The sequence below is a fragment of the Gadus chalcogrammus genome, chromosome 14 (assembly GCF_026213295.1).
Source record: "Gadus chalcogrammus isolate NIFS_2021 chromosome 14, NIFS_Gcha_1.0, whole genome shotgun sequence".
Classification (NCBI taxonomy): domain Eukaryota; kingdom Metazoa; phylum Chordata; class Actinopteri; order Gadiformes; family Gadidae; genus Gadus; species Gadus chalcogrammus.
Window position 1 is genome coordinate 24,599,355 of NC_079425.1, and position 25,975 is coordinate 24,625,329.

A 25,975-nucleotide genomic window follows, 5' to 3' on the forward strand; every position below is an offset into this window, starting at 1 on the left:
AAGACAGCGAGAAAAGCAAACAGTGCAGTAAATTCACCAGAACAACTTTTCAATAATAAAAGACAACAGTTTGCCGGATTCATATTGAGATTTAGCTTCGGCGGACATGAATTTATGTGAGCTGTTGACTTCGGCTTGGGGCGCGTTTGCTGGTGGAGATGAGCCATGGCTTACCGTGGGAGGCAGGGGAGGGAAGGGGGGGAGGGAAGGGGGGGGGGGGCAGAACACCACCATGGCGGCCGTCCTCAGCTGGCCTTCTCCACCGGCTCCACCTTGTCCTGGATGGAGGCGCCGTCCGTCTGCTTCTCCGCTCGGCTCCGGGCGGAGCAGCCCGACTTGGGCCTCTTGTCCGGACCCTCCACCTCCTCCACCTCCTTGACCGTTCTGCTGGCGCTGCAGCCCATCGCACGGCGCCCGTGGGACCCGGAACACGAGGATCTGAAGACAAGACCCCCTGGACAGCAGCTCTACAGATGACCCCCTGGACGGCAGCACTTTCTCCGTCTGATCTCCTGGCTGTCGACCGCTGGGATGTGGTGATTCGTGTGCGTCGGAGCTCGAGGGTGAAGTAAAGTGCCACGCGACCCCAGCCTCCCGGCTCTTAAAACCTCTCGAACTGTTGTCGCGAGAGGGGTCGCTCTGGATATCGCCATAGCGACCGTGGACACAAAGAGTTTCTGGTGGAGGAGCGGGAAACACCTCCACACCGGTTGGTCTGGTTTTGGGGCCTGGAGGTCATTGTTCTCTGGCTCCTCACCGGTCGCCTTGAGCCACGCTCAGCTGAGCGCTAGCTGGGGGAGAATGGACCGTGTGGTGTGACAGGACACGGTTGCTAATAAACAGAGACGCTCTGATTGTTTCGGTAATCACAGGCCGGTTAGGGTTACTGGTTTCTGCCTCCTAGAGAGAGACACAATGGGCCCAGTGGGCAGGGGGTTCAGATGCCACGGTGACAGAAAGGTAGGTGAGCTCTTCATCTGATTGGCGGTGAACACCGTGCTCCTTTGACATCAGGGTCGTCAACTCAAGGGCAAACACAATCAGAGGATTACATCATGAAAATGAAAAAAAAGAGAGAGAGAGAGAGAGAGGGGGGGGGGGGGGGGAGAGGGCAGGTGAAATAAGCAGATACATTATCATACATTATATTAGATCAAATTATGATACGTTAAATGCATGCATAAGCTTAACGCACGTGACCATTTGTATGTTGACATTTTTTGAAAAAAAAACGTCTGGAATGTGTTCAGAAATGTGAAAATGAAATCTGATTTCATCCTCATGTCGCAAAGAGTAAGCTAAACAACACACACACACACACACACACACACACACACATGGTTATACCAGTCGAGGTAATTTGATTTTAGGAAACTAGTAATGTATTGTCATTGTACTGCATACGTTCATTTATTCCATGGTCACACAGCGCCCCGAGTGTTATAAAATTGAACTGCATATTGTATGCATATTTGAGTGCAGCTCCGCAGTGTGTCAATAGAGGATGCCAAACGCAAGTAATGTCCCAAAGTGTTCTCTTGAACGGTGATAACTCCTCATTACTCTTTAGTACAGGGACAGCCTTAAGAGATCTGCAATCCAATTTATCAGGATAACAACATTTTCAGGCCAATGCCATACTGCTCATTTTCTATTTTCTCCCTGGGTTGCTTCTGGGATAAGGCCTACATATAACAGACACCTCTCAGTGCCTTGATGAGATCCAGGATGCGGAACAAACAAAGCATCTACATGGACCAGCATTCAAGCCTACTGTTCTACAGAGCCTGTGTAGTAAACTCAGGTCTACTGCCATCGCTAAGAGCAAGCAAAAGGTCATTCATCTCAGTCAAAACTCTTCTCTGTTTCAGCACTGCAGTGGCAGCGCTGAAACAGAGAAGACACAAGACTCACTACTTCAGGCAATAAACAAACAATCAACACAGCTAAAAACCAAACCAGATGGAAAGAGAATCTCTGGTTCTCTTCTGTACACACTGGCCTGGGTCACGGGTTGGCAGGACAGACACAACATGATTGAGAGAAACAAAGAAAGAAAGCCAAAGAAAAAAACAAAGCAAAAGACACTAGGAGTGAGAGAATGAAAAAGCTTGTCTAAATATCAGTGTGGGTGTGTGTGTGTGTGTGTGTGTGTGTGTGTGTGTGTGTGTGTGTGTGTGTGTGTGTGTGTGTGTGTGTGTGTGTGTGTGAACATATTGTTAGGATAACATATTGTTATCCTAACAATATGTTCCTCATTGACATGCCTGGTTTCCTATGAGGGTTGTGTAGGGCTACTGGTGTCCATGCAACACGTTAGGAGTGGGATGCTGAATGGAGTCACCAGGACACATGCCTCCTATATGAGTGATGAGTAAGACCTCTCCTTCACACCAAGGGAGGCTGACACACGAGCCCTGCTCTGAACCAGACCTGGTGACGACCAGACACCTCGGATCAATACACGGTCCTCAGACACGACTCACGCTGACGGAGGACACTTCACTCAAAGTGAAGGGAACACAGAAAGGAAAAGCTCCCAGATCCATAGCGTGAAGAACATCTTTAGAAACACCCTCGAGAGAGACACCTGTTTCCAGACCAGTCGATTCCTTCACCCAGATGAACCGTCGCTGATTAGAGTAATTTACCTACTGAGACTAGATATCCATACAATACACTAGCTTCTTAGAAAGACTATGGGCCTCATTCAAAGAGCAGCCATCTTGGTTCTAACCACTGGCACGGGCTTGCCTGGGCTGAAGCCCCAGGGCCTACGCCGATCGGGGGGCCTATCAGCCCCAGGGCCCAATGGCAGGTTAAGGCAGGCCTGGGGGTGGGGGGGGGGCTGTTTCCAGTCCCCCCACCCAGCCGATGGCCCTACCAAGATGGCGGCTAGGTGTTAAGCCTGTATGGCAATGAGCTAGCGGTTATATACACATTATTGTACTGCTTCATACTTAGATTGTGGGATTGGTCTCATGTCCAATAAGTCTTAGAAGAACATGGGTTTGAGGAGGTAAATCGACCACATGATAGCCTAATTTGATGTCAAGTCTACCACACAATTAAAGCCGTCCCTCTAGTGACCTTTTTGTTTCCAGGCAGGTATGGTGATAAAAATAGAAGAATGCATTATTTTGAATATAAACTGAGCAATAATCAGCATCAAAGGAGTTACTATGGAAGTTAAAATACGAGCAGGTTCCACGCCCATGCCTCAAAGAGATGGCAGCTCATTCTATTCAAAGCTCCTCTGGATCTCTGAGGAGTTCAGAAGCGGTAGATTCTGTGATTCGGTGTTGGTTTTACATAAAAAGCGTGAACGTTAAACACACAATTATTTCATAATTTTTTACCTCTGCATGTTCTTGTTATTATCTTGTTAAAGTCCACAACATAAAAGACAAAGGGGCTTTATGGATAGTCAGAAGAATATGTTTAATAAAAATAATTAAACCTTAATTTCCTCTATATAACTTCATAGAAAGTAATCCAATAAATTACAAATGACTGACGTTTTTTCCTCCACTACATAAAGCATTATTCGACAGCACAGACCACTTTTTTGCAAATATTGCAACAATCCAATACAACAAAAACAAAAAACGGGCCGTAGAAGGTGACATTTAGGATATCCGTGAAATGAAGCATACAAATTAAATACAAAGGCAACGATTCTAGAAGCGCCTACTTTACACATCGAAAAACTCCAAACAGAACTCCATGTACAGCAGTAGTGTGGTGATTATGAAGTCACAGGCATTGCATATTGGTCAGTATGTTTGTCTCTGATGAACACACCCTCACAACCCCCACACGAAGGAGAAACAAAAAGACAAGCTGGTCTCCCCATCACTTGGTGTCGTTTATTTGTCCGTGCGGAATTCAGATGCCAAAGCCTCTGTGGTAACATGTCCAGCTGTAAGATGCAAATGGTTGTGAAACCCAAAACAAAACAACGACAGCCAAGATATCCGACGGCTTACCCGGCAAGGGCACTACAAGAATAGGAAACCACTGTTGCACAAAAAAAACACAGTCACGTCCGCTCATGACTCCGAATGGAGAAAATAACATGGAAATGAAAAATATCTGAAGAGGGGGGAAATAAAACAAAAAAAGGTTGCCATTGCATTTCGAGCGAACACAATGGTGAGGTCGTAACGACAGGCATCTGAGAATACTCCTGAACAGTAAAGGGATTTTAATCAGTTGTTGAGACTCCTCGGTCTGTAAACCGGGGAATTGTTTACAGTGTCCCCTTTGAGTGGCTCCCTATATCACAGCAATACTGAACATCCACCCCACCCGATCCAAGCAGGGCGTATATATATAACAGTCCACTGTGCACCGGCAGTCCTGGAGGGCGGCAGGGGCTTGGGGTTTTCAAAAAGGTACGTTGTCGCGGTTGAATTCCAGTGTCAGAAACCGGTCCGGGTTACAGCTTGGAGCGGGTGTGAACACACAGCCATGACTCAATGTAAAAGTAGAAGGTCAGAGGTTAGTCTCAGGAGGAAGTTGTGTTGGAGTTTGAAGAGAGTTCAGTGTAAGGGCACTTCTACGTCTAGCGGAGCACTCATTCACCAATGACGATGAGGACATGAGACAAGAATCCTGGTAAACTCCCTGCATCACAGCCACTGCCCAGCCCTTGCAAATCAACGCCATCTGGGACACCTTCTACACGCACAAAACATTACACTGTGGTCATGGAGTTGTGTAGAGCAACTTGTGTGTATACCCATTTTAAGACTTTGGTGGTTCAGGTGTGTTGTGGTCATGCAACAGTTTTGGAGAAAATGAATACAAAGAACAACAGCCGATCATTTGATAGGATCCTTCGAGGGCCCACTTTTGGAGGGAGAGCGTGGGACAACAGAGACGGTTGGAGGGGCCTTGGAGGCTCCGCCAACCACGCAGGACACAGCGTCGGTGCCAACAACAGCCAGTATCTCCACGTCCCACTGAGGTAAGACAGTCCAAAAGGTGGGGAGGGCAGTAGTCGTCACACGTCACAGAGCCAGGACCATTCCTCCACACCTTTAACACCAGGCCCTTTTGGCACACACTGACATGACACTATAGGGCCACGTATTACTTTACTCTCACAGACGCACGCACGCACACACACACACACACACACACACAGACGTGCACACAGTGGTCAAAGTCAACAGGCGTGGAAGCAAGGGACGCCAAGCAAGCACACCGCCAGAAGTGCCAAAGTGCCCCTTGGAATCGAGTGCCTTAGTGAGGCATTGAGTGAGGGCTGGAGCTCGGACACAGAGCGCATGCCCTTGTCCCAGATCTGAGTAGAGAACAGTTAACAGCTACACATGTACACAGTGTCGCAGCACAAAACCAATGAGAACCAAAAGAACAAAGTTTACCCATTGAAGCACAAAAGCTCAACCCAAACCCAAAATTAAAAGAAAAGTTAAAATAAAATACATTTTTACATTTGAGTGGATGATCCAGAATAACGAAGAAGGCATTTGTGTCTTTGTGTTCCTAATGCATGGGGTACGTTTTGAGGTTTTGAGGGGGCGGGCTTTAGTTTGATGGCAGGTTGTGATTGGTGGGAGCAGTGGACAGGACTCTGGGAAGTCTGGCCAATCAAAAGCTTCTGTGACATTCAATAGCTGCCCGTGTTATTGCTGAATTATCCAAGAGAATGATCGAAAAAACTAAAGTGAGGAGACCTGAAGAGAATATAGGTTTACATTTACAAGAGAAAAACTGAAAAACACCAAAACTGTTGTCACGGTCATCAACCCACCCAAACCCAACCCGCAAAATATATTAGCGCGATGGCAGCATTTTATGTAGTTTTGAAATGTTTAATAAAATTAATTCCTTACATGGTAATTACAATAATGCCTTTGATTTTCTTTTCGTCGTTCCGTTTGTTGCATTTGTACATCGTCGCGCTATTCATCATGTCACAAAGAAATCTACTAAAGTTCGACATGCAAAATGTCTCAAAACAAGATTGTACCTTGTGAACAAAAGGAACTGAAATTTCATTTCAGTTCCTTTTTAAGCCATTGTTTTTTTCCCTCTTTTACATTTTTCTTTTTTTAGTCTTTATTACACAACAAATTCATTAATTATTCTATTTACACGTAGAGAAATCACAACGCAAGTGCAGGAAAAATCCATACATAGGTGTATATATATGTGGCATGTGTGTACATTTCTAAGTGATACATAAATATATTTATATTTATATATGCGCGTGGGCGACTCAGTCTTCGTCACTCGAGTCGGAGTCCCCCGACGAAGACGAGCTCCCCGAGTCCGACGACGAAGACTTCTTGGAGTCGGCCCCACTGTTCCCCTTTTGTTCCGCCGACTCGTCCCCCTCGTCATCGTCATCATCATCGTCATCATCATCACCGTCATCATCGTCCCCCTCCGTCCCCCCCCTCTCCGCGGGGGCTCCTGGAGTCCGGAGGGAGGAGGAGGAGGTGGGCGGCTGGGGGCCCGGGGCGGGGCCGGGGGGGTCCGCGGGGCCGGGGGGGCCCCCCTGGGGGAGGTTAAGGCCGGGGGGTCGGAGCGTCCCTGGGTAGAGCATACTGGACAGTAACAAGGGGTTCAGGGGCCGGGGGGGGGCGGGGCCTGCGGGGGCCGCCGCCGCTGAAGCACTTAGTGGGGAGGTGGTGGCGCTGGAGGACGCCGAGGAGGAGCGCGAGGACGAGGGCGAGGCCCCGGGGGGCCCTGCTGTCCGGTCCCCCTTGGCCGAGGCGGCGTGGGCTCCGGAGGAGGACGAGGAGGAGGCGGTCTCCCCGGGCCCCCGGCCCCTGGCCTTCTCCTCCGGGGGGGAGCCCTCCTGCGGGCCCTTGCCCAGGAGGCCGCTCATGCCCAGCAGGTTGGGGAGGCCCGCCATGCCGGAGAGCATCATGGGGAACATGGCGGCCAGGTTGTTGGAGGCCAGGCTGCCGGCGTCCGAGGGCAGCCCCATGAGGCCGGCCGTGAGCTGCAGGGACTGCAGGCTCTGCAGGTTCTGCTGGAAGGCCTGCAGGCTGCTGAGGTCCATGCCCGACAGCAGCCCGTTGGACAGCAGGGGGCTGAGGCCCAGGCCCGCCGCGCCCGAGTTGGACGCCGATGCCGTCGCCGCCGCTGCCGCCGCCGCCGCCTTGGCCAGGGGGTTCTTTGGTCGACGACCACGACGGCTGACCTCCTCGGGAACAATGGGCCCGGTCAGGATCCGGTCGAACATGCTCTCCGGGAGATAGCCCTGGGTGGAGACACGGAGACACACACACACACACACACAGAAAGACACACACACACACACATACAATGAGAGAGAGAGACACACACACACACACAGAAAGACACACACACACACATACAATGAGAGGGAGGGACACACACACACACACACACACACACACACACACACACACACACACACACACACACACACACACACACACACACACACACACACACACACACACACACATACAATGAGAGGGAGAGACACACACACACACACACACGCACACACACGAGTTAACGCCAATCTGAACCTACATCATTACTTACTCTGCATAACCAGTCACAGATTCCTTCATTTGGAAGAAAGACCCTTTTACTTACAGTATGCTCACATGTTTATAGGCCTATAAACATGTGACTGACGGTTTGTACTGACAGGCTAAATGATATGGCCGTTTTGGGGTCACCAGGCGAGTTTGTCAGGGCTCACCGATTGCTTCACCACGTCGGCCCACTCGGGGGGGACCCCGTACTCCGGGTTCTCCTGCAGGAACCGGCTGAGGTCCTTCAGGGGAGGGGCGAAGGCTCCGCCGATCTGCGGGGAACACAGTGTCAGTGACCGGCAGCCCCCAGACAACGGGACACTGCAGTCACATCGCCCACTTTGCACACCATCACAGGCACGGAGGTGGGAGGAGGAGAGGGGGAGACGGGGAGAGGGGGAGAGGAGGGGCCCACAGGATCATATGGTCCTTGTGTTTAATGCCTTTGATTTTCTTATGGTCGTTCCGTTTGATGCATTTGTACATGCTAAAGTTCAACGCGCAAAATGTCTCAAAACAAGATTGTACCTGGGACCTAAATAACAGAAATTTCCCTTTCAGTCCCTTTTTGAATCCGTTATTTTTTTCTCTTTAAAATTTTCTTCAGCCTTTATTACGCAACAAACATATCCAATGAACTCTGATTTCCTATTACCAGTGATTTCGCTCCCCCTAAGGCATGGGAGTATGCTGCATGCTGATGACTTTCCATTGCACACATGACCCCCACCTTGCGTGCGTTCCTCCGGTTGATGATCTGAACCCTCTCCTCGCCCGTGAGGCTGTTGACGTCGATCTTGTTGGGGTTCCGGCAGCGGTGCCTCTTCTGCTTGGGTCGCCCGTCTGGGAACTGGAAGGGCATCTGCATCTGCATCTTGCTCACCCCCTGCGAAGCGGACACACACACACACACAGCGTTTCACTGCACAGTCCTGTTTTAAATAGACCTGGCATCTGTCTCTGGCTGTATGAATGCCGTCACTATTCCCCCAAGTGAGACATTCGAATGGGCTTTTAGTCCATTAAACCGCATTGGGCCAAAAGAGTTTAGAAACCACAGAGTGCAGTGATTTTTAGTCCCTGCCCCCTCAACGTTTGATGCCGTTGTGTAACTGTGGTGCAGTTCCTACGGCACTAACCGAATTATACTACAGCCACACCTAATCTTGTCCTACGTATACTGATATGGTAGCCTAGAAAATGAAAGTTGAGGATCCATACGAATTGCAAAATACAATTAGTCAGGAACCTCTAATTTTTCGATTTGCGACGCAATCGAATGGATAGGCCAAAAACCAATTAGAGCAGAGAAAAGGGTGACGCAGCACTACGAAAAGAATGTAATGTTCTTTCTTCTTAATACTGCCTTGATAGCAGGTACCCCCTGCAGTTCTCCAAAGTACCCCTCGGGGTACGCGTGCCACCATTTGTGCACCGTTGAGCTAGATGCTTGAAGAATAACGGCTGCTCCATCAGGAGGGGCCCCTTTCCCAGACCGGGTTAGTGGCACACCCAGAAGAAGAGGCTGAACAGAGGGTACGACTCACCGGGATGAAGGCCCCCGTGTCGGCCACGAAGCCGGGGTGCTCCCGGAGCCACTGGTCCAGCTCCCTCCGGCGGGGGGCGTCGTCCCCGGCCAGCCGCGTGCCGTCCTTCAGGTTGATGACCGGCACCCGGCTCTCCGTGTCCGCCGGCCCCTGGCTGGGCCCCGGGCCGTAGCCCGCCGCCGGGGCCCCTGCCGCCGCCGCCGCGCCCATCTGGCCGATGCCCCCCCAGCCTGGAGGCACCTGGTGGGGGTCGCAGGGGTAGGGTTAGAGAACAGGTCCATGAGCAAGGCAGGGCCATTAGCAAGGCAGGGCCGCTTTACAGCTCCCCACTAAACGGTACTCTGTCTAAACTCAGGTCTACCGCCATCGCTAAGAGCAAGCAAAAGGTCATTCATCTAAGTCACAACTCTTCTCTGTTTCAGCACCGCAGTGGCACAACGAGCTCCCTGCCGATGTCAGGACCGCAGAGTCGCTCACCAGCTTCCGCAAAAGACTCAAGACTCACTACTTCTGAGGTCACATGGACTCCGCAGAGCCTCCCCAGACACACGTATTGTACGTTGTACGTCCTGGCACTTAAAAGTAGTACTCAGCTATGTGTGGCATCTTATCCTAGCTATATTTGTTGTGTACGGGGAATAGGTTAACTTAACAATTGTTAGTTTTTGGGTGCTTCATACACACTGTACAGAAAGAGATATATTGTTGTTTCTCTTTCTTCGGACAAATGTACTTCTTGTAAGTCGCTTTGGATAAAAACATCGAGTATATGCCCTAAATGTAAATACAAACGAGCACGACCCGGTGTGGCTAGGTCCTGCCGGGTTGAACCGTGTTGCGGACACGAGGCGGTGGGGGGCGTGTGCTTACGTGCTCCGAGGCGGCGGGCGGTGGGTTCCGGTTCATGAACAGCAGGTCCATCCCCTCCACGTTCTTCCTCCGGCCCCGGCGCCTCTTCCCCGCCGGCTGGCCGTCCAGCGTGCCGTTCCGCCTCATGGGGTCGGGGAGACTGAGGGGGGCTGCGGAGGAACAGGGGGTCTGAAGGATTAGCAGGCAAGGAGGATGCGACGAGCTAACGCAACAAGTAAGGCGCTCGCATTTTTAAGACGTATATGATGATATGTAGATCTAGATCTTGATATAGATAGAGATCTATTTATGTAGGAAGATATGCATATCTATCTAGTTATATAGATAGATATCTATATCGAAATATATAAAGGATTTATGAGGTCAGTTTTGAGAGCACATTTACAATTCAGTCCTCTTGACTTGGAAAACGGAATCGGTAACTATTACAATGTTAAAATGTGTTACTTTGGACTGTTCCCCTCAAAGTGAGCATTACATGACTGCTATCTTGCGACCATCAAAGTAATTAGCATGGAACGCAAATCAGACTCTGGCGCCACCTTGTGGCCACAGGGCAGAACACCAGGCTGTGTCACTAGACGGCCTGTGTGCATTCCCTTACCGTGGTGGAAGCTGGCCTGGGGCTTGGTGATGTCAGCCAGGCCGGTGTCCGAGGCACTCTGGAGCTCGTGGAGCCGGGCCAGGTACTGCTGTTGGGCCTGGGGCCCCTCCTCAGCCTCCAAGGGCCTCTTGAGCGGCAGACCCTGCTTCTGGAAGGTGAGCTTCAGACCCCCTTCCTGCTGTGGGGACACAATAGAAAGGGCGGGTCAGACGGCTACTGGGCCACCGGCTGAGGGCTACAGCCAGTGGACGTCTAAAAAAATTAAATTAAAAATACATTTTTATTTTATATTATTTTATATTATACTACAACAAATATTTAAATGTACACTCGAGCTCCAAATGTTACTAGAAATATTGTCCACAACTAAATAACCCTTTATAATTAGGGCTAAGGGTTTTAAAATTGACATGAATCAAACAGTGAAACGCTGTAAAAAAGTTTGGGGCAGTAGGAGCAGAGAGTGGACCTTGTCTGGTGCTCTCCTGAGGAGCTGAATGTGTTAGCTAACGTACCCCAACCACGGCTGCACACTGACTTTCTCGCCATAATAACAGGGGAAACCCTTTACATTTATACCAACCGTCTGCATCAGGGGTCAACCCAGAAACACCTTGACAAAATGGCTGAGGCAGACAATAGAGCAGCAGCACACATGTCATGTGTTGTGCGCTCTGAGTGGGAATGAGAGCTTTCTGCGGCGCTAATTACCACCTCAGAGCACGGCTGAAATTAAGAGCGAAGTCGTCAAGAAAAGGAAAAGGGGGGGAAGTGAGGGAGGGAGGGAGGGAGGGAGGGAGGGAGGTTAATGTGATACCAGCAGAGGGACCAGAGTTAGGTGTGTGGAGAGGGGGGGGGGGAAATGATAAAACAGAAAAAAAAACCAACATACATTGTCGAGTTTGACCGAGAAGTCCTTGTTCTCTGCCACATGCGTCTTCACCTTTGACCCCTGCGGCGAGGCGGCCGGCTCCTCCCCCAGGCTGTTGTTGGCGCTGTCCAGGAGCTTGGTGGTGTAGAAGGACGCCACAGCCCCGCCCGGCTCGTACGCCCGCCGCGTCGCCGGCCACTTCCCCTTCAGCACCGCCTGGCATATACTGTCCAGACGGTTGATCATCGCCCGGTCCTGAGGGGGGCGAGAGAGCATATATAGATATATATGAGAGAGAGAGAGAGAGCATATATAGATATATATATGAGAGAGAGAGAGAGAGAGCATATATAGATATATATATGATAGAGAGAGAGAGAGAGAGAGAGAGAGAGAGAGAGAGAGAGAGAGAGAGAGAGAGAGAGAGAGAGAGAGAGAGAGAGAGAGAGAGAGAGAGAGAGAGAGAGAGAGAGAGAGAGAGAGAGAGCGAGAGCGAGAGCGAGAGCGAGAGAGAGAGAGAGATTCAAACTGGGCTGCTTTTCATTTCATGCAACCCCCCATTTTTCTTTTGACCGATTTCTTTCGAGTCACTTTAGCAATGACCTGTATCCAAAGCGGCATCCAGGACACCCTGGTGAACCCAAGAGGAGCAGGGACTAGGGAGGACCTCCGCAATCCACACACACACATTAGCTCTCCCTGGCGGCACGTGGCTCAGGAGGTAGAGCAGGTTGGCCTGTAACCAACTCGTTGGATCCCCGGGGAGTACATAGAGTATAATATAGTGTCGAGGTGTCCCTGAGCGAGACGCCTCACCCTGACCGATCCCAACGAGGCGGCTGTCATCCTTGCGTGGCTGACACCGCCGTCGGTGTGTGAATGTGCGCATGAGTGGGTGCATGTGAGGCAATATTGTAAAGAGCTTTGAGTGGTCACTGGTTAGCAAAGCGCTGTACAAAGGCAGTCCGTTGACGCCCCAAGAGGTCTGATCACAGCAGAGGCCTCCATGCAGGTCGTCGTACCTTGGGCCAATAGGACGCCGCCAGCATGTAGCCCCCCTGGAAGGGCGGGAGGTTGGCGGCGCCGCCGTTCTCCGCCACGCCGCCGCCGCCGCCGTCCCGCGTCTCGTCCTGCAGGGCGCTCACCGACGCCACGCTGTCCTCGTCGAACACCGGCGCCGGGACCGCCGCCGCCGCTACACACACACACACAGGGGGTGAGGCCAACGCTAAACACAAACACTCACACACACAATAAAATACACTAATCGGCAATAAAACATGAACATAAAAAATGCACACGTACACATAAAACACGCACACACATAGATTATGCGGCCACCTCATCAAAATCTCAATCACACTTGCCTATCCAGAGACATATACATATACACGCACACGCACACAGTCATACACACACACACTAGACTTTGCGCACCTTTCTTCTTCCCTTCCTCTCCGCCGCTGTCGCTGTCCGACGACGAGGACGAGGACGAGGAAGACGAGGACGAGCCCGACGAGCAGGAGGACGAGGAGGAAGACGAGCTGGAGCCCGAGCGCGAGGACGAAGACGAAGAGGACGAGGACGAAGACGAGGAGCGTGAGGAGGCGCTGGAGGAGGAGTCCGAGCGGGAGCCCCGGCGCGCCTCCTTGCGGCTCCTCTTGCTCGCCTTCTTGCTCTTCCTCTCCGAGGGCGCGGGGGCGGGGGGGCCGGGCCGCGCCTCCTTCTCCTCCGGCTCCTCCTTGATGACCAGGGGCTTCTCCTCCAGCCCCGTGGGCGTGGCCGGGGCGGGGGGAGGAGGGCTCCAGCCCCCCAACCCGGGCCGCCCCTTCGTCGCCTCCTCGTCGTCAGTCATTGGCTCCTCCTTCGGCACGCCGGGCGCCGCGGTATCGGCGGTGTCCCGGTGCGAGGGCGTGGCCAGCGGGGAGCTGGTGGCGGCGTGGGCGGAGCCGGGGCCTGCGAGGGGCAGTGGCGTGGGGGCCCGGGACGTCGCCTGCTGATGCTGCTGCTGCTGCTGCTGCTGCGAGGCCTTGGCCTGGCTGTAGTTGCGCTGGGCGGCCATGAAGCTGAGCTCGGGGTCCCGCAGGATGTGGTAGTCGGTGCGGCTCACCCCGTGCTTGGCGGCGCCGATCAGCAGGTCGTGGTCGTGGCCGCCGGGCTCCCACCACACCGGCAGGTCCGAGCCCGGCTGGCACAGGGACAGGCGCTCGTACAGCTGGGGGTGGCGCAGCACCTGCTCCCTGACCTGCCGCAGCAGCTCCACGCGGTACAGGGTCCGCGAGGCACGCTCCTCCGTGATGGGCTGGATGGACAGCGACGGGTCCACGGTGGCGTCTGCGGCGAGTCAGAGAGAGAGAGAGAGAGAGAGAGAGAGAGAGAGAGAGAGAGAGAGAGAGAGAGAGAGAGAGAGAGAGAGAGAGAGAGAGAGAGAGAGAGAGAGAGAGAGATGTGGGGGGGTGTAGAGAGCAATGGAAGAGAGGGAGAGAGCGAGAGAGGTAGAGAGCAATGGAAGAGAGGGAGAGAGCAATGGAAGAGAGGGAGAGCGAGAGAGGTAGAGAGCAATGGAAGAGAGGGAGAGAGCAATGGGAGAGAGCGAGATAGCAATGGAAGAGAGGGAGAGGGGTAGAGAGCAATGGAAGAGAGGTAGAGAGCAAGAGGGAGAGAGCAAAGGGAGAGAGGGAGATATTGAAAGGGCAATAGAGGAAAAGAGCAATGGAAGAGAACAAGAGAGCAAGAGGGAGAGAGGGAGCGAGAGAGTGAAACAGAGCAAGAGTGAGCGAGACAGAGCGAGAGACAGAGAGAGAGGCAGCGAGAGAGTGAACGAGAGAGGCAGAAACAGAGAGGGGCAGAGATGGAGACATAGAGCAAGAGTGAGCGAGAGCGCGAGTGAGGGAGGGAGTGAGAGAGCGAGGGAGAGAAGTTGGGATCAAACGGGGCCGCTCGTCATTGAATGAAGTAACAAATCTGATCCTGATCAGCACAGAGCTGGATGCACCATTGTTGCTTGTCGTGTTTACATGTTTATTTGCATAAATAATCGGGCTAATCAGCCACAGATCTGTGTTGACAGTATTTGTTTCTCTTATGAATTCACGTCCCGTTTTGGTAACGAGCCCCACCCTGTGATGGCAGCGTGTGGTCCTCAGACAAATTTGTGATCCATTGTACGATTGTGGTGTGTGTGCGCTACGTTGTACGATTGTGGTGTGTGCGTGTCAATGTACGATTGTGGTGTGTGCATGTCAATGTACGATTGTGGTGTGTGTAGGATGGAGTTGCAGCAGCGGAGGTGAAATGTTTTTTTTTCCGCTCGCAATTTTCTTTTTGTGCTCGCAAAGCGCACCCTGCCGGGAGGTTTCTATGTGCCTGCCGGCACCAGAAGGGTGTACAGTAGTGAGCAGGAGAAATACGGAGAGATTGAATATATTACAAGTATAATCTATAAAACAATTATTTACATTTATTTAACAAAAAATATATAATATCAACAACCACCCTATACAGTAAAATCACATAACACAAATACTACAACAATCGAAAAGTGCCTCCAACCAATGCATCTTCCCACTCCCTCCCCCCTCCCTATCAAAAAGGTTGTAGTAGGACCATAAAGAGGCCATCCCTCTATTGAACAAGTTTTGGGGCTCTAGAGTCAATAATGGCGACGCTACTGAAATTGTTGTTAAAAAAAATGTATATTGACATTTTTGCTATAAAGTAATTCCTTAAAAATAAATAGAACTATATTTTTCAAAACAAGGTCGCAGTAAGACCATAAAGAGCCCAAGCCTATATGGAAAACATTTTGGGGCTCTAGAGTCAATAATGGCAACGCTATTGAAATTATTCCTAAATAAAGAATACTCAAAAATAAGAAGAGATATATTTTTCGGCACTAAAGGTTGTAGCAGGACCATAAAGAGGCCATGCCTATATGGAACAAGTTTGGGGGCTCTAGAGTCAATACTGGCGACGCTGTTGAAATTTTACCATTGTTTTCAGTTTTACACTTTGCAGACGGTCCCTAAGCTCGCGGCTGAGAGCTGACGGCTCATAGAAGCCAATAAAGACGGCTCGTTTGGATGAAAATGTTGTAGCTGGTTCTCTAGGTTACTACACTCAATTGTGTCGCAACAATGTTTCACGATGATCTATTGAATCGCAAACTCCGAATCTGCCAATTTATTTCCAACTTTACGGAAGTTCCTCTCCGTGTATATGCTTTACTCACAGGTGTGTGAATTGACCTGGATGTAGCGTCCGTAGCGCCAAATAAAAAAAAATCGTTTTTTAAAGAGATAAGAAGGAGCTCTCCTCTCCTCTCCGTTTATATGCTTTACTCACAAGTGTGTGAATGGATATGAAGCACATATCCAGCGTCCGCAGCGCACGGAATGTTATATTATTTTGCATAGCGCAAAATAATACAACATTCGTATTTTAGAGAGATAAGCTGAAGCTCTCCTCTCCTCTCGTTAAAAAAAGGCGCATATAGGGGTAACACTGGTGTGTGTGTGATTGTACGCGTGTGTGTGATTGTACATGTGTGTGTGATTACCTCCTTCCTTGGGCGGCAGCCGGCAGACCCGGCGGCTCATGGCTGCGAAGGCGCACAGGTACTTCTGCAGGCTCTCGTCCGTCTTCTTGTGCAGCCGGGCCATGGCGCGGAACTTGGTCCAGTCGAAGCAGCCCAGGTCGGGGTCGAACACCACGCCAAAGGTCGACACCACCCGGTAGAAGTCTGCCTCCTCCCGCCGCGTCCACCTGCACAGGGAACAGACACACAGGGAACTGGGATCAAGATCAAGTGCTGTGGCGTCGGGAGAAGTGCTGTGGCTTCCTTACGAAGCATCCTAAACCCATACGTTTACACGAAGCATCACGTTTACATGACAAAATGCAAATGCACACATTGAAGCGAGTGTTTTGGTTGCCGCCAAATACGGGTAGTAGGAATTCAAAGTTGTACAAAATTACATCACCAACCAATCTTTGTATCGGTATGGACCCCATACCGGGGGTAAATCCGAGAATACAGGTCATACAGTCATACAGGTCAAACCAGAAAAGCCCGGTTCACATGGCTGCATGTCCGCACCCATTGCTCACATTCCACATGACGCCCAGTCATGTGTAATGTGAGCAATGGTGCAACCACCTCTATTTGTTTCTTTGTGTTCGGGTTAGTATCCGCACCTCTGTTGGCGTTCAATCTTGGCGGCCATCTTGGGATTGAGCGCCGTGTCACCGAGGGCGGGGGGCAGCGGGCAGAGCGGGGCGGTCATCATCAGGGCCTGGGGGGTGTAGCTCTGGGTCTGGTTCTGGTGGATGTGGAGGATCTGCCGGCTCTTGGTGTAGCGTTGGGAGGCCGTGATCAGCCGCCGCAGCCGGGCCGTGAGCACCGACGGGGACGGCCAGTAGGCGGCGCCACCGTCCATCACAGGGACCTGAGAGTCTGGGAGGAGGAGCCACAAAACAAATCAGATGTTTACATTAACGTTAAGCGCGTTTAGCAGACGCTTTTATCAAAAGCGACTTACCGATTGTAAGGTTAACCCATTCCCGTACACAACAAGGATAGCTAGGATAAGATGTTACACAATGCTAGTATTGTATTTGTGCCAACATTAATATCAAAGAATTTGGCCAGCTCACGTGTTATTTATTATCATGGTATACTGCTACGCCGTTTTAAGCGGCAATTTCATTTGGAATGCATCAGAGCCCTTTAAGGAATCAGTGATCCCACTCAATCCTCTCTGCGCCCATGCACATGCACATCAACACCGTGCACATGCACATCAGCACTGAGCACATGCACATCCACATAGTGCCTCTCACACACACCCAGCATCCCTGCAGGAAGTAAAGGTCCCTTTTCCGAATTCATTGTAAATCACTTTGGGAAACACTTCCCATAATTATTATGACCCATTTCGGGGGCATTAATTATCTGTAAATCGACTCCTCTCTTCAAATGAAGGGCCAAGATAGTGACTCCCGAGCAAGATGGATGATTAACAACACCCTTGCTATCCCGATGAAATAATGTCTATTTAATACTCCCATCAGTCATCATAAAGATCAAATCGTCAACTTTGAATTCCTCCAGTCGCTATGGACGTTTGAGTGACATATGGCAAAGCATTACCTCCGGCGTTGTCCACGACGACCAGGTCTCCGGGCGAAGAGGCGTCGTCCTGCCAGGAGAAGAACCAGCGTTAAGGAACTACAGACCCCATGAGCGCCCCGGTCGGGGACTACAAAATCCCCAACTTCTGCCTTGTGTTACAGCGCTAGTCAGGGGGGCGGACTTGGCAGAGCTTCTCCAAACAGTGCAGCCCCCCCTGCGGTGAGCCCCCCTGCTGTGAGCCCCCCTGCGGTGGGCTGTGAGCTTACCTCCATCTCGTCCTTCAGAAGAGCAGGGGCGGGCTTGTACTCTGGGTCATCCACATCCCTGCGCACACACACACACACACACACACACACACACACACACACACACACACACACACACACACACACACACACACACACACACACACACACACACACACACACACACACACACACACACACAGAGTCAGTTAGTATGGCGTGTTTGGGTCTGTAATGTGTAAGCCAATGAGGAACAATATACAGTATATCATTTCCCATCAGTGAACAGACTACCACAAATCATGGGTGATGTATTGACATGTAATGAGAATGATTTGAAATGTTGTCAGTTTTACTATGTAAATTAGGAAACTGAATAAGGCCAATATAATTCAAACAATAAATAATTGCACAAAAAGTTAGTTTTTTTGTTTTTACTTTCATTTGTTTACTTTGTTTACCCGTGTGCGTGTGTGAGTATGTACACACAGTATTTTCAACCCACTTTGCCCAATTAATTGAATAACTTTGCCCCGTTAATCTTTAACCATACAAATTATAACTGAAACACCGTTTACACAGTGCATGTGCGTGTATATGACACCGACATAGAGGAACAGAGTGGAGGTTCGGCTTGGTGCCTGCCTAGCAGCGTGCCTCTCTGCCTCCCTGCCTAGCTGCCTAGCTGTCTATGTCTCTACCCACCCATCCATGTAGTCATTGGCCCTCTGCTCTGCAGCGATGGCCTTCTCGTCGGGCCGTCCCACACGGTCTAGGAAGCAGAGGGCCGGGTCTGCTCTGATGGTGTTGTACTTCTCATAGCCTGGAGCACAAAACACAGGTACAAATACCGTAACTATTCACCATTGTTTAGTTGTGACGCTTGCCCAAAATTGAATACATTTGAACAAGTCCTCAATATATGAACTTCCGCGCACGTTTGACTGAGAGTCTAGAGGTGAAGGTTCTAGATCTATTGGGCTGACTCACCGTGCTTGAAGATGCCCAGTAACAGACCCTTGTCCGACACGCTGTCCCACCACAAGGCCGGCAGGTCAGAGCTCTCAGGCTCCGGCACACAGATGTTGATGTCACTGAGGAGGAGGAGGAGGAGGAGGAGGAGGAGGAAGAGGAGCAAGAAGAGGAAGAGGAGGAGGAGCAAGAAGAGGAAGAGGAGGAGGAGACGGAGTCAGAAGAACAACATGCAAAGAGCAGTCAAACAACATTGATTATCTTGTCGACACTGGACCATAGGCAGATCTTCTGATAGGAAGGTGTAGGAGGTGGTCAACTTTAAGCGTGAGCATGGTGTGAAATTATCTCAAATAAAATCTTACAAAATATTTGTCTAAATGAATCAAAGCGAGCCAGTAACGGAGAAACAGGAGTTTCTCGAGTTGCATGTGTTCATTGAGCCACTGAAACCTAGAAACCTAGAAAGCTCCAGTTCTGAGTTCGAACAGCAGGGGGAGCACTACAGCTTTCCTATTTATTTCCAGTCTTCAGAGAGAAGGGCTGCTCTGTAATTCAATCTGATACAGCCATGGACTCCACAGGTTTCTACCATCCCTTCCCATTATATCATCAACAGTTTGTGAATGCTCTAATTTTCTCCACAGTACACGCATCAGAAGGAAAAAGCTAAGAGAAAACCACTCTAGCCGTCATTTCGGTAATTCCGGATGAATTGTTCAATCTGTGTTTGTGCAAATGTTCCAATCTAACTACGAGCACACGGGAGCTCCCCAGATCAAATAAAAACTAATGCACCCCCCTTCTGGCCTTCTCCCCCCATCCTCTCAGCCTCCACGGCATTGTTCTACCATCTTCTTCACACAAAGACCTGAACTGAGTCTTCTGTGCGGCTTGTGAAATCTTCTCACCGCATGAATTTCTTGACATCCTGGCAGCCCTTAACTGCATCTGTTAAAATTTAACTGTGACACCACTTTGGTTGAGCATTCCCCTGTGCATGCTTAGACACTATGTATACAACATGCACAATGACCTTATCTAACAGATCAAAACGATCAACATTTCAGTTCAACAATCTCCCACAATACAGTAACACACTCAACTCCAAGCCAACCGTTCAGCCCCGATAATTAAACCCTGGATAAATAAATAAATGTAAAACAATAAATGTACAGAACGACAAGGATTGGTTACTTGTCTCCTTTTGGGGCTAAATTCAATTAAACTTTATTTGTAAAGCCCTTAATCTCACAGTATGTGTGACATACATCCAAGAAAAACTTCTCCCAGCTGACCGCCTGTACTCCTCTGGTCAGTGTCTGGGTGTTGTAGCTCTGTGAGCAGAGGACCAGGTAGGAGGACTCACCTGGCGTCTGCCCCGTCCAGCACCTTCTGGGACTGCACTCCGATCACCTCCTGCTTCAGGTAGTACAGCATTCTGACCCGAAGCAGAACCCTGCACACAGACAGCCGGTGTCACAACAAAGCCCACGGACAAACGCTGAGCGCGCACAACGGGGCCCACAGAACCAACACACACACACACACACACACACACACACACACACACACACACACACACACACACACACACACACACACACACACACACACACACACACACACACACACACACACACGTGGCCTCGGAAGTTGAGTTGGACGGCAGTTTGGATAGTTGCAGAATTTTGACGTTTGAGTTGCAGCAATCTTATTTGACAGGATTGAGCATTTAAAATGTATTTGCACATCACTTTCACCACATTTTGAAAAGAGCAATATGTCCATCAATCTAGAATACAAAAATACTAACCGATTTAAATTGAGGTCCTACACAATCACCATGTACAGCTCCCTAAACGAAATATGCTTATGTGTATCACCAAACTACGTGGTTCAGGGATTGCTAGGTCATGTGATCTGATCCGTCCCATAGGTTAATCAGTGGACTCCTAAAGCCTGATTAGTATGGATAGTACCGAGTACAGAGCTCACCACACACAGATCCAGAAGCTCTTTAACCACCGAGCAATGGTTGAACTCTGATTATGAGTCTCTCTCTCTCTCCCTCTCACTGCCTCTCCCTCCTTCTCTCTGCATCTCCCTTTCAACCTCCCTCCCCTGCCTCCCTCTCTCTCCCTCTCCACGCTCCCTCCCTCTACGGGGACCAAGGGACTGGGTTCTGGGCGAGTGAGAGGGAGAGCGAGGCGCTGAGTCATGGGGGAGACGTTAGCGCCGTAGCGGCTGAGCGCTCAGTGCTGCACGGGTCTCCAGGGACGCCGGAGCATCAGGCGCTGGGCGTCACGGCGATGACACGCAGCCACCGGAGTGTCACGAGCATCCCAAATATGTCGGAGAGGTGTCCACGTTTTAGCCATGTTCCCCAGCAGGGAGACTCCCCCCCCAACGGTGAAGGAGAGTTTACAACTATTTCCACTCTAGTCAGAAGCCAACATATCCGCCGTCTGTTTCCAGATGATTGAGTAATGGGAAACCTAAAACGGCGTTCGTTTTACCGTAAAAAAAAACCTGACAGATCCGGATGCGATGCATGAGTGATGATCTCACACTTTGGCGTAGCAATAAGCAATGCTTTTTACACGATTGCTTACATGATGCCGGAAGGCTTTGCTTCCCCTTCTGAGAGATGCATCTTCAGAGACATCAGAGACAAGGTACTCCCTGAGTAATTCAATCATTTCATTGGTGTGGACCCTGTGCAGTTGGTCTGGTAAACACTTACCCAGCATGCACTCTGACCTGTGAAGTAGTGGGGTGATCTCAACAAATGAGCCTTTCCACAGGGGTTGATAACGATCACCTAATTAGCATGAATGTTGTGTAACAACAAGACCCATGAATTTAATTTAAAAGAGTCTCTCCCAGACTCAAGGAAACTGTACATATGGGAACAGCAGAGTCAAAATAGGCACGATAAACATAAAAAATGCAGCAAAATACAGAAATAAAACCATGTCATACCGTGTCCAGTATTTCTTATCTCAAAATCTCCCGGCAATATATACAAGTCACAGAGTAAAGGGTGTGAGTTCATTTGAATTGAACACACGCACACAATACAGCCTTTCTCCAAAGCGTCTAGAAACTCATTCTACGGTCTTCACAAACAATCAAGAGTGACATTCCCGCAGCTCCCCGTCCACCAGTGAACTCAGGCCCACCGAATCGACCGGGAAGCCACACACACTCATCCCCACACTCTGTACTTTTACAGGCATCTTCCATCTTTAAGGAGCCCACAGACAGGGGCGAGGCTCATCTTCCCTGCGTAACGGCACCAACGCCACGACCAGTGTGGAGATATGGCAGAAGAACACCACAGCCATCCCCTCTCCCTCCCCTCACCCCTCCCTCCCTCCCCAGGTCAGCTGGAGCTTCCTCTGCCTGTCAACGCACCCCTTCATCATTCTGCCTCTGACTCACCCAGACAAGCCAAAGCCTCTGTGTGTGTGTGCCTGTGCGCGTGCGTGCGTGTCTCTCTAGCAAAAGCAGAGCCAGTGAATAGCACACATTCTTCCAGAAGGACGCGGCCGTGTTCGTCTTGTCTGACAGAACAGCATATTTGCCATAGCTCACATCTCCGAACAACAAAAAGCCAACACATCACCGCACGTCAAACTTCAAGCCGTCTGTCAGCGGAGACGATTTCCCCGGCACCCCCCACACACACACACGCACGCACACACGCACACACACCTCTACCCTGTTCAAGGAATATGTGCAGCAGTGGTGCGGTACATTGGCCTGAACAGTATTATTTGATCATAAGGCCAGGGGACATTCGGATGCTCTCTAGACGTGTGTCAGAGCTGTGCTGTAGAACGCGGTCGGCTGGCTGCGGCCGACAGCTCGCTCAGCCACCACATTCCAGCCCCTGCAGCCCTGAAAAACGCAGTCGTCAGCAGAAGCCTGCCCCCTCTCTGCATGTGTGTGTGTGTGTGTGTGTGTATGTGTGTGTGTCAGTGTGTGGGTGTGTGTCTCTGTGTGTGTGTGTGTGTGTCTGTGTGTGTGTGCGCGCCCCTGTTTGGCCGGCGTGAAACATTGGACAATCCCTGGATTCAGCAGTACTCAGCCCGGCTCAACAATGGGGAACTTTCTGACCGAAGCCCCCAGTGGACGCAAGCCCGGTCTTTAGAAAGAGGAGCAGCCTCCATCTCTTTGGCTTTATACCCAAATGCTCCACATTTCCAAAGCAACCCTTTTGTGGGTCCCGGTTTTCGCTCTCCCTCTTCTCCCGCTGCCTGTGAATCAGGGGGCGGCGTGCCGGGCCGTCGTGTCAGGAAGCCCACCCGTCTGAGGGTCTAGTAGGTACAGCCAGCACATTAGCCAATCACTGCCCTGTCGCCTCCAATGGAGCCTTCAATGGATCCTGATTACCGCGGATTAGAGGTGCTACTGTTAAACTGCAATCAAAAGATAATTACCTACCTACATACAATTAAATATAAAGTGACACAATTGCAGTGCAAGGCCTTAAATAAAAATTACTAATAATAAACACCTGCCAGATACGCGGGATACAAACGATCACACGCTTTGTAATTTACTTACTGAGCAGCGGCATTAAAAACATTGTCAACAAATCCCTTCAACATAATTCCATAAACAGCATTGTTTATTTTGTTTTAAAGGGTTGGGTGTTACATCGCGATTAATATTTATTATCCCTCGGCGGCATCATATTGACAACTTAAAAAACCGTTGTGTGATGATACACAATTGCTAAGTGGCTACTGTTTTTAATTACCAACGACCACTAATAGGAAGCGCAGCCCATTCATTAACTGTGAAACGAGCATGATGGCAGAATTAGCTAAAAGCCAAGGCGGAGCCCACGCGTCTGTAGTGACACTCCTTAGAGCGATGGAGTCTGCATACAGATGATGGTGGAGAACGTGCTAAAGACGTGTCACTAATATGTGCTCCGACTGATACGAAAGTTCAAACTGAGTTTTATATTTTCCATGTGTGAAAACAGTGGAAATGCGGCTATCAAATTTGTCGGAGGCCGCCTTCGACTCATTTACAGCGACGCCGGGCTTCAGCAACACTAACGTTTCATAGCAAGTCCCCGTTCCGATAAATGGATAACACTGGGGTACTGTCAGTTGGCGTCTGCCCCTGGTTGTGTTGGACCTGCTGTCTGTGACGATGATAGGCACCCCGCTGTGCAGAACACAGACAGCCTCCTCCCCTCTCCTCTCCTCCGTTACCATGGATATTCAAGACCCGACAAGGTTGAGAAAACACTAGAAGGCCCGACGATGACCCGTCTCACGGTAACGGTGGAGGTTGGCGGCGAACGTCTCTCTAACCACAATTCAACCATACAAACTTTAAACCATTTCACCCATAATCGTTTTTAAAACGACTACGATTCTAAAGACAGGGACACAACGGCTGTTCAAAGTGACGACTACAGATTGACCACCATGAACACTTCAAGTTCAACGTCGTCCTCCTAAGGACATGCCTCAGCCTCCGTCCCTCTAGCGGTGCGGACCGGACCAGCGGTGTGCTCAGCAGAGGACCGACCGGTCACAGTGGTCATCTGGGCTGGAGCATGGCCTTCTGATCATCATAGAGACCCACAGCAGCGCGTTCACCGGAGGACCTACTTGTTACAGTGGTGCTTGAGGTGCTTCTTGTAGCCCTCGTCCTGCAGCATGTGTTCGGGGTTGTGCTTCCGGAGCCACTCCGCCTTGTGGATGTCGAAGGAGCTGGACTGCGTCTTCATCTTCTTCCCCTTGCGTCCACGTGGCACCGGAGCAGACAGCCCTGCTCACAGGAGGTCAGGGGTCAGAGGGGTCAGGGGGGGTCAGAGGGGTCAGGGGGGATGGAGTCAAACGGTGTGTGACGCACAGGCAAGCATCGAGTTTGTCCAAACCGTGGTTATGGGTAGTAAATATACTGCAATGAGGAGCCGTTAATACAACGATGATATAGCATTGTTGAGCGTTGAACGGCAATTGTTATAGTTATAATCGTCCCAGAAATGCAGGAGCCCAGTACGCCTGCATTATGCCAACGTGTGCCTCGGTTTTGCTTCCGAAGACAATTTTGGGAAAAAGGGAATTGAATGTGGGTGGGCTTGTTTTTGTCTTCTTCATGATTGTTTGGAGGAGGTTGCATCCTACCGTTCGCATGATCACAGAACTAAGTACGTATTGTAATTCTCCATCCCTGGTTCAGACATGAGGTCATTTCGGTCCGCTCTGTGGTCCTCACCGAGGTGGTTCTGGAGCTCCTTGGTCTGGCCGTCCTCAGTGGGCGCGATGAGGTCCCACATGAAGCTCTTGATCTTGTCGTCTCCGCGGTAGTGCACCAGGCAGTAGGCCAGCAGCGCCCTGCAGATGGACTCCACGTCGCGCTCCGCCAGCTGCTTCTTGAAGCGCCCGTGGTTCAGGATGTCCTTCCACCGGCCCCACCTGGACAGACCCCCAGGGACGGCACGCAGCAGGGGGGAGGGGGAGGGGGGAGGTTGAGGGTGGAGGGTCAGGGTGGAGGGACAGGGTGGAGGGACAGGGTGGAGGGTGGAGGGTGAGGGTGAAGGTTCAGGGGGGAGGGTTAGGGGGGGGGGGGGGGGGTCAGGGCGGAGGGTCAGGGTGGAAGGACAGGGTGGAGGGTGGTGGGTGAGGGTGGAGGGTGGTGGGACAGGGTGGAGGGTGAGGGTGGAGGGACAGGGTGGAGGGTGAAGGGTCAGGGGGGAGGGTGGAGGGTCAGGGTGGAGGGTGAAGGGTCAGGGGGGAGGGTGAAGGGTCAGGGGGGAGGGTTTGGGTGGGGAGGGGCAGGGGGGAGGAGGAAACAGAGCACAGGCTGTCATGCGCTGGTCGGTGTAACCCGTTAAAACCTGATCCGATGACATTCTTGGATTTAGTTCATGAATTTAGTTCCGTTGAAGACCAAAACATTTAATTAATTGCAAACATTTAATTCAATACTGACACCATCCATGGGCCTCGTGTGGCCTTTGGATGACAACTCATTAAAATTCATTAAAATAATGAACCTCTGGCAACTCTCTCTCTCTCTCTCTCTCTCTCTCTCTCTCTCTCTCTCTCTCTCTCTCTCTCTCTCTCTCTCTCTCTCTCTCTCTCTCTCTCTCTCTCTCTCTCTCTCTCTCTCTCTCTCTCTCTCTCTCTCTCTCTCTCTCTCT

The 25,975-nt window shown here is 50.8% G+C and overlaps 1 protein-coding gene across 7 annotated transcripts in view; it reads right to left on the minus strand.

Moving 5' to 3' along the window:
- Positions 1–2,802: 2,802 nt before the first annotated feature.
- Positions 2,803–25,975, minus strand: part of chd9 (chromodomain helicase DNA binding protein 9) — an 83,720-nt gene continuing 60,547 nt past the window's right edge. For 5 of the 7 annotated variants that reach the window (XM_056608322.1, XM_056608325.1, XM_056608324.1 and 2 more), the window contains 18 exons: positions 25,048–25,247; positions 24,438–24,597; positions 20,165–20,254; positions 18,814–18,917; positions 18,529–18,646; positions 17,845–17,902; positions 17,597–17,645; positions 16,642–16,900; positions 16,004–16,209; positions 12,883–13,779; positions 12,468–12,640; positions 11,467–11,700; positions 10,575–10,752; positions 9,971–10,119; positions 9,101–9,340; positions 8,284–8,439; positions 7,721–7,825; positions 2,803–7,243 (listed from right to left, as the gene is read on the minus strand). In XM_056608322.1, coding sequence (XP_056464297.1) covers positions 6,251–7,243; positions 7,721–7,825; positions 8,284–8,439; positions 9,101–9,340; positions 9,971–10,119; positions 10,575–10,752; positions 11,467–11,700; positions 12,468–12,640; positions 12,883–13,779; positions 16,004–16,209; positions 16,642–16,900; positions 17,597–17,645; positions 17,845–17,902; positions 18,529–18,646; positions 18,814–18,917; positions 20,165–20,254; positions 24,438–24,597; positions 25,048–25,247 — 4,369 coding nt within the window. In that variant the 3' untranslated portion in view covers positions 2,803–6,250. The remainder of the gene's footprint in view (positions 7,244–7,720; positions 7,826–8,283; positions 8,440–9,100; positions 9,341–9,970; positions 10,120–10,574; positions 10,753–11,466; positions 11,701–12,467; positions 12,641–12,882; positions 13,780–16,003; positions 16,210–16,641; positions 16,901–17,596; positions 17,646–17,844; positions 17,903–18,528; positions 18,647–18,813; positions 18,918–20,164; positions 20,255–24,437; positions 24,598–25,047; positions 25,248–25,975) is intronic. The other 2 variants (XM_056608328.1, XM_056608326.1) reach the window with 2 other exon arrangements.